The sequence below is a fragment of the Acanthopagrus latus genome, chromosome 13 (assembly GCF_904848185.1).
Source record: "Acanthopagrus latus isolate v.2019 chromosome 13, fAcaLat1.1, whole genome shotgun sequence".
Taxonomy (NCBI): Eukaryota; Metazoa; Chordata; class Actinopteri; order Spariformes; family Sparidae; genus Acanthopagrus; species Acanthopagrus latus.
The window spans coordinates 8339643-8353609 of record NC_051051.1 but is presented as its reverse complement, the minus strand read 5'-3'; the positions used below and the strand labels follow the sequence as shown (position 1 = coordinate 8353609).

Below are 13967 nucleotides of genomic sequence, written 5' to 3'. Positions count from 1 at the left end.
TTCCTCCTGTGCAAGTATAGCTTTACAAATGTTGTGTAATAGAGGCACCCTGAATATTCCCAAATAGTTATTAAGCTACGACATAATTTGTAGCAACTGTCAACAAACTCCAGAAATTACTAATATCAGTAAAGGATATAATGAAAGGTTTCAGCAGTATTTTGATATCATTATTTATTCCAGGCCCTCAACAAATATTCTTACAGCTGATTGAATCAAAAAAAACAAAAAAAAAAACAGTGTTCACTGAGAAACAGCAACAGGCTGTTGCTTGAGGTGTCACTTGTGGAGGAAATAAGAGCTCATAATCACTCACTACACTACTTTAATAATCCCTTCTTCTGACAGCAACTTGCTTTTTTTATTTTACCAACATTCAACATGTGAGATATGCAGCAGCACTCGATGAGACATTTTTCACACGTGGGGGATTTCCCGCTGGCAAAATGTCAGCTGGAGAAGAATCGCCGAGAGTGTGTTGACCCTGCGAAAAATTAGTTTTGACTGTAACAATGTTCCACTTGGTGTGAAAGTTTATTGTTTTATTTTCTCTCACTCAGCAGCTGCATTTCATCCGCTACGCTGAAAAAATACTGAGAAACGCTGCAGGATTTAGTCACTGTGGGTGGCGTCACAGTTGTCCTGTCGATGTGTTAAACCTGGTGTGTATCAAGTAGATTCCCTTCGTGGGGCTGCAACCGGTGACTTATACTTTTCAATTACGATGAATGTTGTTTTATTTTATTTATTTATTTCATTTTTTTTAATCTAGTTAAGTGTAACTCAGTAGTATAAAGCCTTTTGTGGCTCCAGAGGACGCTGCATGTAATCTGATAAATTTCCTAAGTGGCATAGTGGGATATGATTTTATATTTTAAAAAGAATGAAGAATATATGAAATAAAAACATTTATATCTCTGGTTCTGATGTATCCATTTATATCATTTGTTTTTGAAACTGTCCACGAGTCCAGCAGTGTTACAATGCTCGACCAGTGGACTGCTTTTAAATTGGTACAGTTAACCTTTAAATGTCAGTGACACATTTTCAGTGATATAAAGCAGAAAAGCAGTAAAACTTCACATTTGAGAAGCTTCAGCCAGAGAATTTTTTTGCTTTTTTTTTTTTGTTTTGCTCTAATGGATTGGCAAAATTGTTGTCAATTGATTTTCCGTCAGTCAGCTAATCCTTTCACACTCACCTCGCTGTATTTTGTTTTGTTTTTTGTGAGAAGACTTGGAACAATATTTGGATCAATAAGCAGAGCCAGCTCTTTGTTAGGAGTCCCACATGTTTGCTCTTGTTATTTAGATAAATTCAATGATAAGCAGCAGGCCGATGACAGACAGGATGCTCACTTAAATGACTTTTACTACCAAATTCATTACTGTAATTGTCTTCAGATTATAGCTCTCATTACATGGTTCTGTCTGTCAATCTGCAACCATCTGGCACCCCTGTACCCTGACAAAAAGACACAAAAGTGTTTGCCAATTCAGTTTGACCCAGGTCTGTCAGGGACACAGTGGGTGTTAATGTTCTTCTGTATTTTCAGGTCATGCCCAGAATCATAACTTGGGATAATTTGCTTCATTTGTTTTCCCCTCCTGTCCTCCTCAGCCTGTCCTGTGGGTCAGTTCAAGTCGGGCACAGACGGACAGTGCATCGGCTGTCCAGGATTCAGCCACGCCACCGTCAGGGGGGCGTCCGTGTGTGCATGCCGCTCCGGATACCTACGTGCGGAATCCGACTCTCCAGACACCCCGTGCACTAGTAAGTATGCTGAAAACTCCTGCACAGATTCACTTGCAAATCTAAAAAGGCGCCAAGCAAGACAAGCATCCATTTGCTTGTTTTCACTCTTTACCACCCCCCATCACTTCTTCATTTAGTTTTTACCGTCTCTGGTGCTATTTCTCTTTCCCTCTGGTGTCATTTAGCCAAACTCCTCTAATCTTCCTTTGTGTCCATTGTCCCACTGCTGGGCATTGAGATGCATGTCTTTTGTGACAGGTTGTTTGGGGGTAGGGCTCTCACTCCAAAGTGGAAAAGGCATTGATGGTCTAAAGTGACACCTCCAATGCAGATTCAGGAATTTCAATTCAGCCGCATGTTGGTTGTGTGAATGGGAGGGACTTTTTTAATTAGGTGCGCCCTTTTGCAAAGGCCGCCTACAGAACGTGAAACAATGTGACACAGAGTCGGCTGTTGTCAGTTCCTGTTCCCTGCAGGTGTAACATCAACACCAACTAGAATATACCAATTTTATTATTGCTGATAACTTTAATTACAAAAGCGTTATCTTAATTATGATCATGTAATTAGTACATTCCTATTATATATTCTTTTTTTGTGCTAGATAGCCAATGCAGTTCTGCTCATCACCTATATTTTCAATTTGTTCGTGAAATTGCACACCAGCCCTGCTATCTGTAAATCGTGCGGACCTTTTCCCCTGAAAATAAGTGTTTTACATTACTGTGACAGCCTCAGTGATTTTAACAAAGTGGATTCTGATTGTAAAGCCATAAAATGTATCGCCTCTTAAAGATTCCCAAACGTCGACTGCGGTATGCATTCGCACCCAGAATGTCTATGATGTTGCCCCACTTGGGTTTCCAATGAGAACACTATTAGCACTTAAGTTAGCTGCAGGCTCAGTGACAAAGCTGTGTCTCCTTGGCAGGAACAGAAACTCATTCGCAGTGGCTGAGTGCTATTGCTGTTTAGTTATGCTTGGCTTGAGGCAATAGCTATCTTCTTACAATTTTCAGACGGTGATCATTATCATCCAGTTTTAGACAAATGTAATTGCACCAGTTAAATTCTGCAACACATATGCTCCTGCTGTGATGCAAAGCCCATTGCGGGACCATTTTTCTGCTTCGTGACTTCATGTGCGGACTGAAAAAAAATGACTTTCACGCACATGGAAAAATCCAGATAAATGATCTGTGTGGGTCATGGAAAGGTAAGGCAGCAGTAAAATAACACGGCAGAGATAATAATTTCTAGTGGATGGAGAAATTTTATGCACATCAGTCTTACCGATGCCTACAAATTAAAATTGTGATGACTTTCCCCACCGAATAATGTGACAAAATTTGGGGGATGACTACTGGTGCTTGCTAAAGGTATGCAGTCGCAACAAAAAGTGGAAAAGAGACGAATAAAATGATCTTTATTAATTCAATCAATGTCCAACGTAGTGAAAACTTTACGTTTACTTCTCTGTAGGACCTCCCTCAGCCCCGCGCAGCATCGTCACCGAGATCAACGACACCACACTCAGTCTGGAGTGGAATGAACCCCTGGACAACGGCGGCAGAACAGACCTGACCTACACCATCAGGTGCTCTGTGTGCAGGTCAGCCAAAGGACCGTGCCTCTCCTGTGGAGACAGCGTCAGCTACCGGCCCCAGCAGCACGGCCTGCTGGGTCGTAGGGTGGAGGTGTGGGGCCTGCTGCCTCACACCACGTACGGCTTCACAATCCAGACGCTCAACGGAGTGTCTGAGCTCAGCGGCAAGGAACCTGCCGGCGAAAGCGTCAACATCACCACGATCCATGATGGTGAGAGGCGGAGAGGAAGAGGTACAATGGTATAAATAGTCTCAATATCCTGTGGTATTTATAATTCTTCTGCCATCTGTGCAGTGCCGTCGCTGGTGTCTGTCATTCGAAAGAGTGACTCCACAGAGAGCAGTCTGACTCTGCACTGGTCAGTCCCAGCTCAGCCGCACTACACCATCCTGCAGTACCAGCTACGCTACTGTGAGAAGGTGAGAGCACCATGACAACATCTCTCGACTGTCAGCCTTAAAGGTCACATACCATTCAGGTTCCCTGACTCATGTTTCATCATGATACTGCATTGGAAAAGACACAATAGAGGAAATGTAAACAGGGCTAGTTGCTCGACGGTAAAAGATTTCTTCAGTAAAACAAACAGGCAAGTCAAGTGAACAGAAACACAAAGTGCCTGCAGGTCATCTAGCCAAACAATTATACTGTACATATTTCAGAATTTAGCAATTATGTATTATGGTAAGATTGTCACAACACCATTATTTTAAAAGTTGATACAATACTAGTTTTAAAAAAATGATACTCAACGCCTCTTTAACTATTACAGCAAAATTGCTTTACTAATAATCTGCGAAAAGTGTTTATAGAGAAAAGTCATTGACCGCATGCCAACACATTTGTATTAGTATTAATAACTGTGCAGCCTTGAGCTAAAAATCTGTTTGTTTTTCTGTATTAATGTGCAGCACTATTGAATATGGATTGCATTTTGTTTAAAACACGTGGTATTGGAAAGATGTCGAAGCGTTAATAGTTTTGACGACTTAGTTTGCAGCATATCTTCTGAAGATGTGGTCATCTAATCAAGTTTTCTCAGTGTTGCGTGTGACAACTGTTGAGACAGTACACAGCACACAAGGGTGTGCACTTCACATTTCTGTGGCTTGTGTTTTTGTTCTGACTAAAACAAAAAACAGACTCAAAAGTACCTTCATACAGCTGAGATAGATGCGCTATTGTGTGAAAGAAAGAAATCTCAAAACATCCAACACAGAGGACATGCTTCTGATTAAGGCTGTGAAATGTAACTGAATCTATTTAATTAAGTCTTTTTAGATTTTCCTGTTTAACACTCTCTTCCAGTCCAGCTAATTCATGTTTTTCATGCTGTAGGAGCGACGTAGTGAAGATCAGTGCCACTACGCAGAGAGTAACAGAAACCAGGCTGTGCTGACAGACCTCCGTAGGGCCACTCAGTACGAGGTGCAGGTCCGGGCGCGCACCATGGCCGGGTATGGCAGCTTCAGTCCTGCAGCTGTCTTCCGCACGCTTCCTGATGGTAAGAAAAGGCCCCATTTGCTCATGAAGTGGGAGTTTTCACACGCATTAGTGTGTTTTTTTTTTTTTCTTTCACACATTTTCTTTTTCCATTTCCATTGGGAAGGTTTCTCAGATTCTTTCCTGCACAATCAGTTTCTTGTTATGACTTTGTTGCCTGTGTCCTTGTATTGAGTTAGTGTCCTTGTACCAAACCTCTTTGATATTATAAATTCCTGTCATGTTCTTTCTTCCCTTCTCTTTCTTTTTCTGTACTACTAATGTAAACCTCCTTGTCACGATTTCTTTGCGTTACCTTCTCTAACTCTCTCTCTATCTCTTTTGTTTGCCTCCTCTCTCAGGACAAGACTCTGCCTCCCAGTTCTTGGTACCAGGCATCCTTATCGCTGTTGGGATGCTGCTGCTTGTCATTTTTGTCTTTGTGGCCGCCTATTGCATACGGTGAGAACTGGGGAAGAGGGAAAAAGGGAGAGAAAAAGATTTGGAAAGGTGAAGAAGCTGGCAGAATAACAGGAAGAGGGGGAAAAAAATGGGGAAATCGAAAACCAATAACAACCCTGACCCCAATTTTACAGCTTTGAACCACTTTGTTCTTTTGTTTATACAAATCATATCTTATCAACAGTGGATTTGCACTCTGCTACCGACACCATTTTTTGTTCTGTGTGAGGAACAGACACAAAGCAGCGCTCATGATTTCTTTTGCTTACACAGCTAAAAGTTATCCTGCTCATTAGCACGTTTTCCTTGGGCTTCATTGTTTGAGTAAATACTGCTGGATGGCATCAGAGGGAGAAAGGGAGAGTGTGTGTGTGTGTGTGTGTGTGTGTGTGGGTGTGCGCGTGTGTGTGTGTGTGTGTGTGTGAGATTGAGAGAGATGACGATAGAGGTAGAGGGCAGGGAGAGACAGGATGCAGGCGTCCCAACCCTGTTTCCACAGGACAGGAGAACAATAGCCGTGACCTTGTGACACACACACTTAAACACACACACAAAAACCAGTGGCTGAGGCCCAGATCTGCCACTAAACCGAGGGTGGTGCATTATTGCTATTTTGGGCTTATGAGGTGGGAGAGGGAGAAAAATGGTGGAAGGCAGGGATCCAGTAGCTACAGGGCTGTTACAGTCTTGCAGGGATGAGTTTGCGCCAGCAGAATTATAATGGAGCCGCTTGTGTCAAAGAGCACAAGCGTAGAGGCCGTTACCACAGGCCATCGTGTGTCGTGCGTCTGAGATCGCTGAGGATTGTTTAAGAACAACAAAAGCCTTTTCTGAAGCAGGCTCAGTTTTTTGTGAAAAAACTTAATAGAATGATGGCAGAAAGAGAGTGTCCTGCAAGGGACTGTATCTGTGTTAGCTAAAGTGTATTGGTCTGTAGCTGAACTGACCTCTGACCTCTCGGTGCATGCAGTTGGTCAACAGTATTCCCCAATGGGGTCAATAAATTACCATATTCTCCTATGCTCGCTTGCATCATACAATGTGTGATTTTTTTTTTTTCGGTGTATTTCAGTCAGAGAAGCATCTTCTTTCATTGCACTGTTACTGCATCTCAACAGCCACATTGTAAGACCATCAATTTGCATCACATTAGGCTGATAAAGCATTTGGAACGCTTGGAGAAAAAAAAAATACAGTCTTAATATCTATTCTTCAGATAACTGCACTGCCATCCTAATCGTATTTTATTTATCTCCATCTCTCTCTGCCTGCAGCAGACACAGCCGGGTAAAGGATCCAGAGCTGAGCGACAAAAACAACCAGTACCTTGTCGGCCAAGGTAACGGATGAAAGACGTGCACATTAAACCTCAGCTTTGATTTACAACTCATTCACGTCAAGAAAAATCTTTTTTTAATGTGGCGGGGCTCAGTGCCGATCATAGTGCTCTAACATTTCTGCTTTTCCTTTCCCACGACTCTGTTTGTCTTTCTCCTTCAGGGGTCAAGGTTTATATCGACCCCTTCACCTATGAGGACCCTAATGAGGCAGTGAGAGAGTTTGCCAAGGAAATTGATGTTTCCTTTGTCAAGATCGAGGAGGTTATCGGTGCTGGTAAGCCTCTGAGTTTCCCCTAATTCAAAAACCGTGTAGTGTTGGTCAAATCTCTCTGTAGACTCACAGACTGCATTCAAGTGTTTGTTTGTTTTTTTTTTTGTTGTTGATGTTTTTTTTTATCTTCCTTGTTAAAAACATAAATTTACAAAGTTTAATTGATTGTGTGACATTTAAAACAATTGTCTGTATTCTTCTCTATCAGACAAAATTCAATATTGCCTTGCAAGTAAAGCAATTAACTGATAAATATGTTAGCAGCCCATATTGAAAACAAAGGGCACCTCTAGCTGCAAGCAAGCTCTACATTTTACCAAAGACCACTGTTGTCCTCTTTATGTTGTAAACACCTGTTAAAGTAAATGTCCCTAATGTGTGTTTATGTTTCTGCTTGCGGCAGGAGAGTTTGGGGAGGTGTGTCGAGGACGGCTGAAGATCCCAGGGAAAAAAGAAAACTACGTAGCAATTAAGACGCTAAAGGGAGGCTTCACCGACAAGCAGAGGCGAGACTTCCTGTCTGAAGCCTCCATCATGGGCCAGTTCCAGCACCCCAACATCATCCACCTGGAGGGGATCATCACGGCCAGCTGTCCAGTCATGATCCTCACAGAATTTATGGAGAATGGAGCTCTGGACTCTTTTCTACGGGTGAGTGCGAAACCGAGGAACACGCATGTTGAAAACGCTCTGTCACTCAATTCTTCACTGATTTTCCAACCGACCTGTTTCCTCTCTCCCGCAGCTGAACGACAGCCAGTTCACGCCCATCCAGCTGGTAGGTATGCTGCGCGGCATCGCCTCCGGCATGAAGTACCTGGCAGAGATGAGCTACGTCCACCGGGACCTGGCTGCTCGCAACATCCTGATCAACAGCAACCTGGTGTGCAAGGTGTCTGACTTTGGCTTGTCACGCTTCCTACAGGAGAACTCCTCTGACCCGACCTACACCAGCTCTCTGGTGAGATGACAAAGTGTTAATTAAGATAATCTACGGTATATCTGTCTGTCTGATGGTATTTATATATTTATGTATCAAATTGTGTTTATCATAATAATTAACAAAAGCTAAAAATCAGCTTTTCTCTCTGCAGTCATTTAAAAAATAATCCAAGAACCCCTTCACTCTGTGTGAGCATGTTTATGTGAAGTTTATTTGCAGAGCTCACCGTTTTCTTTTCTGTGCAGGGAGGTAAAATCCCAATCCGCTGGACAGCACCGGAGGCGATCGCCTTCAGAAAGTTTACCTCAGCCTCAGATGTCTGGAGCTATGGCATTGTCATGTGGGAGGTCATGTCTTTTGGAGAGAGGCCGTACTGGGACATGAGCAACCAGGATGTAAGTTTAAGCAAGAACCCTTTCTAGATTCTTAAGATTTCGTCAGCAGTCGGAGACAGGCTTCTCCAAAAGAAAGTTTCACATTTGCATGCTAAAAATAATAGAAAATAAAGAGTGTTTTGTACCGAGGAGTCGGGAGCTGTGTTTCCATCACAATATTTACGCGCAATTTGAAGTCTCGATTGTAAAAGGTTGATGGAAACAGCACATCCTCAATTTCACAAAAGGGTTTTCACACACACTTGAGTGAGGTTTAACTTTGATGAAAATTACCTATGGCCATACCGCCAACCTGTGACAAAACTACACCACACAAAGGCCAGTTATTTGCTCCAAACCAGTTGAGGAAAATGTGCCGAATTCATATTTTCTTTTTTTTTTTCCAAAGTTTACTTCACATTTCCTTGACAATTAGATGGAAACACAGCTAATGAAGTGGGAAATCTACCTTCAGGATTTTCTATTTTTTCCCTATTCTCTGTTATTTACTTTGGCTTCCTGTTTGTCCCCTCCTAGCAACTTGAGATTGATTGTAATAACATCGAGGTTTGAATAATAGTTTTTCTTCCTATCAGGTAATCAATGCCATAGAGCAGGACTACCGGCTGCCCCCGCCCCCTGACTGCCCCACCCATCTGCACCAGCTGATGCTGGACTGCTGGCAGAAGGACCGCTCGGCACGGCCTCGCTTCGCGGACCTCGTCAGTGCTCTGGACAAGCTGATCCGCAACCCCGCATCGCTGAAAATAGTGGCTCAAGAAGGAGCAGGGTGAGAATGGAGATGTATTTGAGTGATTGACAGAAAGCCTGCCCCAATAACGTCATCAATGACAGTGAATATGCAGCTCAAGAATGCACAGACAAAAGAAAGAATGCCTGTCCTTTCAAAATGTCTGTCTCCTGGTGTCCGTTTAGTTTTCCAGCCGTCGAAGGATAGACATTAGCCTCCTACTGCCCAATCTTATGTACCACCTTAATATCCTGCTGTGACCTGTCAGCCTCTTGCTGTGTCCATTTCCCTCCCTCCACATTCTGCCTGTCAGCTGGTTGCATACAGCAGAGGACACTCCACCCCTGACAAATCCCATTGTTTGTCCCTGTCAGTCACTCAAGGCTCAGATTATACCTCTGCCTGTCGACTGGAATGTTGCTGCAGGATATATATATAAGCGCCTCACTGTGTTACTGGTGACAGTGTTTGTAAGTTGCTCCTTTGTTTGTCCACTCTGTCCCCCCAGGCCGTCCTACCCCCTGCTGGACCAGCGTGCACCTTTAGCCCTCTCGTCGTGTGCTTCAGTGGGGGAATGGCTCAGGGCCATCAAGATGGAGCGCTACGAGGACAGTTTCCTGCAGGCCGGCTTCAACTCAGTGGACCAGCTGGCCCAAGTCTCCACGCAGTGAGTTCATATCTCCAGTTTTTTTTTTTTTTTTTTTAATATCTTAACTGATTAACTTTTCTCTGGAGAAACATGTTCACTATTCAGTTCATGTCTCCTTAACAGTGATAGCTGCAAACAAGCTAAATTAATCCTTTAAGACATTTAAGTATGAAAGACTGTGGAGGCCCAGAGACCCAAAAATGATTATTTTCTTGTCTAATTAGTGATGTTTTTCATCTTTGCTTCAGGGATCTGCTGCACATGGGAGTGACGCTGGCTGGGCATCAGAGGAAAATCCTTTCCAGCATCCAGACAATGACCTTTCAGAACAAGAGCACTGCGACTGTGACCTTCTAGCTCACCTGTCCCCCAACCTCGACGTGAACACCAGCACACAGGTGCAGCCATGTACTGAGAGCACTCCGGATCCTCTCCTGCGACCCACTTTGAATACAAACTCCCAAGAGAGATCGGAAGAATTTATCAATAACTAAAAAGATAATGAAGAAAATAAATGACTAAAGCTGAGACTTTCTCATCGGGGTGAGATGGATGTCCAGAGACAAGCGAGTCATCTACAGTGAACAGAGGACAAAGCTGACGTGCAGACGGACTCATTTTTACAGTTTGTTGTCAGTGTTTTTATTTCCACACAAGGTTAGGACCCAATAAATGTGCTTAACCGTGTTAGAGAGATCAGAGTTTACAAAGTTCCTGTAGAATCATGTCATTTTTAAAACTGACAGTTGACTGATTTGTTGTCAAAATAAAAAAAAAAAATCACGTCACCAAAGCAGACAAAAGAAAGGCTGGTGCCAATCCAAGGATTTCACGTTTCATATCATTGTGTAATTACAAATGAGAACTGCTTTCACCCTGGGTGTCTTCCATTAAATCCATCCGGATTACTGCAGACACCATCCACATCAAGACTGAACATTTTTGCTGTTGGATTTTTAAAACTTTTTTCTCCCCCATTTGATTTCAACATTACCTCCTCTTTACTCAGGTGTGATGTGAATTGCAGACTTTGGAGAGTGCTTTACTCGACCTAATCAGACATCTTTCACCTTCCCGGGTCTGGCTCTCCCCTCACCAGCTTCACGTGTGAGGAGAAGAGAGGCACAGAGACATATCTGCACTTTTGTCATTTCAGAGTGAATTGTATTCTCCACGTGTTCCTCTTGGAGTGTGGTTGGTAATCTCTACTGCCTGTGTTTCTGCTGGCAGCTCAGTTTTAATATTGTTAGGCTGATCGAGGACCAAGTGGACTCAGAGACCAGAGATCACTGTAGAATTGGTTTTCTTTGTGGAAATTGACCAAGGAAGCTATCTGGCCTCAAATTTGTTTTTCTTGATATAAGTGATACATTTTTAATTCTCTTGTTCTGTAATCTCCATCTTCCAGTGCCATTCAGTTGTCTTTGTGGACTTAAATGCCAATTTTATAAAGCAGAAATCTCTCCTGAATGATTTTTGTCTCATTTAAATGTACCTAAGGGGGTACGTAGGTAAGGGTTACTTTGACATTTTGGAGTTGAGTGTTATTTTCCTTCATCATGCTGGTTCTGTATTTGGCAAAAAATGCTTCTGATTTTGCCCCCAAAGCTTTGTAAAAGAAAACACCATCTAACAGGCTAGCTTGTAGCCAGTAGTTGGTTTCAGGGCAGAGGGCTAATAGCTGCTGTTTGATTAAGCGGAGCAGGCCCTTTGCCTTCTATGTTAAGTGTTTTATTTTCTTTCATCAGTTGATTTTTGTGTGGTAACTAAAATGTTTCTGCTTTTTGCCCCAAAGCTACACAGAAAACAGCTTCTTAATGATCTTGACATTTAAAATCTCTCTGGTTTGGCCCCAGAACTGCAGAAAATAGTTAACATTAAGCATGGAAAAACAGCACAACAGCTAATACGTTAGCTCGTAGCCTGGAGCTGGATTCAGGGTAGTATACGAGTAACTACTGTTTGATTAGCATAGCACAGTGCTGGTTGTGCGGTCAGTAAAATATTTCTTCTTTTGCCCTAAAGCAACACGTATGTTTCTTAACACTCTTGGCATTTAGCATGACAAAACCATGCACGGCTAACAGGCTAGCTTATAGCCAGAAGCTGGTTTGAGGGCAGAAGGCCAGTAACTGCTGTTTCATTAGCAACACAAACCCCTTGCCTTCCATGATAGGAGTGCTGTTTTCTGTAATCCAGTGATTTTTGTGTGGTAAGTAAAATGTTTCTGCTTTTTGCCCCAAAGCTAAAGAAAAACAGCTTCTTAACAATCTTGACATTTAGCATGAAAAATTCATGCACAGCTAACAGGCTAGCTTGTTGCCACAATACCCATTGTTTTAAGGTTAGAAGGCTAATAATGTTGCTGAGCTGCTACTTAATTAGCAGAGCAGCCCCACATTTTTAACTGTAGTGTATTATTTTTCTTTTTATCAGATGTCGGTTGTAGAGTCGGCCAAGCATTTCTGCTTCCACCTCAAAGCAAAAAGGCATTTCTCAGTACCACAACTCGTTAACAGGCTAGCTCTTAGCCAGTCGTATCCATTGGTTTCAGGTTGGAATGCTAATAATACCGCTCAGCTGCTGTTTGATTAGCAGAGCACCCCCCTGCATAATATTACAAGCTGCTGGTGAAGAGGAATAACAGACTCGAGATCAAAATGTCAAAGTATTGCTCAAAGACTGTGCACCTCTTGAAGGATAATACCAGCCTTTTTGACATTTAGGTCATGTATAATTTCCCCCCTGGTTGCTTACAGACCTGCAGTGAAGCAAGAAAAATGAAGCTTACACAGCTACTAAAAACATCTACGTGGAATACAAAATACATATCAGTGTTTCCAAATGGTTTTACCTCGGTGCCATAGTGTACTTTTATGGAAGATTGTCATCTTTATTATTTTGAGTTTGTTGTATTTTTTTTTCTTCAGTTTGCTTTGCATTTTGTTTTTTCCTATCACAGGTGTTTATATTCTGGGATTTAAAGAGGTTAAAAGTGCTTTTTTTCGCACATTCAAAATCCAGTCAGATGTGTTAATTGGGTATAATAAATGATATTGTAGTCTGGTTAATGTGCCCCATAGATATGGTGGCGCAATGATTTTTCACTTGGAGCAAGTGTGGTTGACACGTCAGTGTTGCCATACAAATTCATCTTTTTCCAACATGTGCTGATGTAAGACCTTAATCAAAAACTCTGGTATTGTCGTGCAAGAGTGGAAGAAGTACTGTGGGAGATGTGGTCTTCATATTGAAGATCTCAATAAGAGTCATCTTCGAAACAATGAATAGATAAAGTATGTTTTGATTACCATCCTGTGTGTAGGCTAATCTGTATTCAGTATTCATAATAAAGATACACACCAGTGTTTACCATCAAGGACTCCCATCTTTCAGCTTATTAACATATCTGATGGCCTCGGCGAGATATTCAATCTCATCAAACTCATTCCCGTTTCAAGTGGAGCATGAAAAGCGACGCTGATATAAATCAGATGTCATTGTGTGGACCTCACAGGAAGTTTCCTATACCTTACCTGAAAGTGCAAGTCCCACAGATTTTTTTTTTTTTTTTTTTTTTTTAACCGTGTCAGGTCCAATGACACGCTGTTCTGTCCCGGTGACCCTAATGGACTTCTGTCCCAAATTCAAAGCAAATCGGCGCACACAGCAAAGCAGCTGCCCCCTTTTTTTCTGTTTTTTTTCACTTAAAACACACTGTTTGTTTGTTTCTTTCTCTGACCAAATTTTTATGTCAGTGCTCGCAGACGTGAGGTAAATAAATAGTTCATGTTGCTCTCGTTATCCATCTTTGGTTAGATAATGTGCCGCGCGAGTTGTCTGCGATCTTGAGCGAACAATGTGCGAGTACAATGTCTAATGGGGTGTGTGTGTGTGTGTGTGTGTGTGTGTGTGTGTGTGTGTGTGTGTGTGTGTGTGTGTCTGTGTTTCTGTCTTCTGTGTGGCTCTTGTTGCAAACATTCCTCTCATCTGTCCCCGCCGTCTCTCTCTCTCTTTTTTTTTTTTTTAATAATGAGAGTGAAATCAGAGACTGCGAGGGCGTGAATTGAGTCCCACTCCCCCAGTTGCGTCTCCCGGCTTTGCTTTCTCTCTTGCCTTTCCTCTTTTTTTCCCTTCTGTTTCTCTAGAGTGTCTTTACCCCTCGGGAATGGGGGGGGGGCTGACGCTTGTCCTCTCCTATGTTTCCCTTCCTGGTCCTCAGCCCTTTTAATCACGAAGAGATGTTCTTTTCTTCCCCGTGCCCCGGGCTGAGAGCAGCTTATAGCACAGCATAAGCTTAAAACTCTCACACTCAATTTTTTTCCTTCTTTC

At 42.5% G+C, this 13967-nt stretch overlaps 1 protein-coding gene across 3 annotated transcripts in view; it reads left to right on the top strand.

Annotated features, from left to right (window-relative positions):
- Positions 1 to 13014, top strand: part of ephb4a (eph receptor B4a) — a 39757-nt gene extending 26743 nt beyond the window's left edge. Inside the window, exons 5-18 of one of the 3 annotated variants that reach the window (XR_005078554.1) lie at positions 1621 to 1773; positions 3238 to 3573; positions 3658 to 3782; positions 4702 to 4867; positions 5208 to 5307; positions 6582 to 6646; positions 6808 to 6921; positions 7322 to 7569; positions 7664 to 7879; positions 8107 to 8256; positions 8832 to 9025; positions 9495 to 9653; positions 9884 to 11847; positions 12072 to 13014. Coding sequence is in view for 2 of the 3 variants with exons in the window: in XM_037119556.1 (XP_036975451.1) it covers positions 1621 to 1773; positions 3238 to 3573; positions 3658 to 3782; positions 4702 to 4867; positions 5208 to 5307; positions 6582 to 6646; positions 6808 to 6921; positions 7322 to 7569; positions 7664 to 7879; positions 8107 to 8256; positions 8832 to 9025; positions 9495 to 9653; positions 9884 to 9992 (2135 nt within the window). In the remaining variant the exon portion in view is untranslated. Of the gene's footprint in view, positions 1 to 1620; positions 1774 to 3237; positions 3574 to 3657; positions 3783 to 4701; positions 4868 to 5207; positions 5308 to 6581; positions 6647 to 6807; positions 6922 to 7321; positions 7570 to 7663; positions 7880 to 8106; positions 8257 to 8831; positions 9026 to 9494; positions 9654 to 9883 lie in introns of all 3 variants that reach the window. The other 2 variants (XM_037119557.1, XM_037119556.1) reach the window with 2 other exon arrangements.
- Positions 13015 to 13967: the final 953 nt, after the last annotated feature.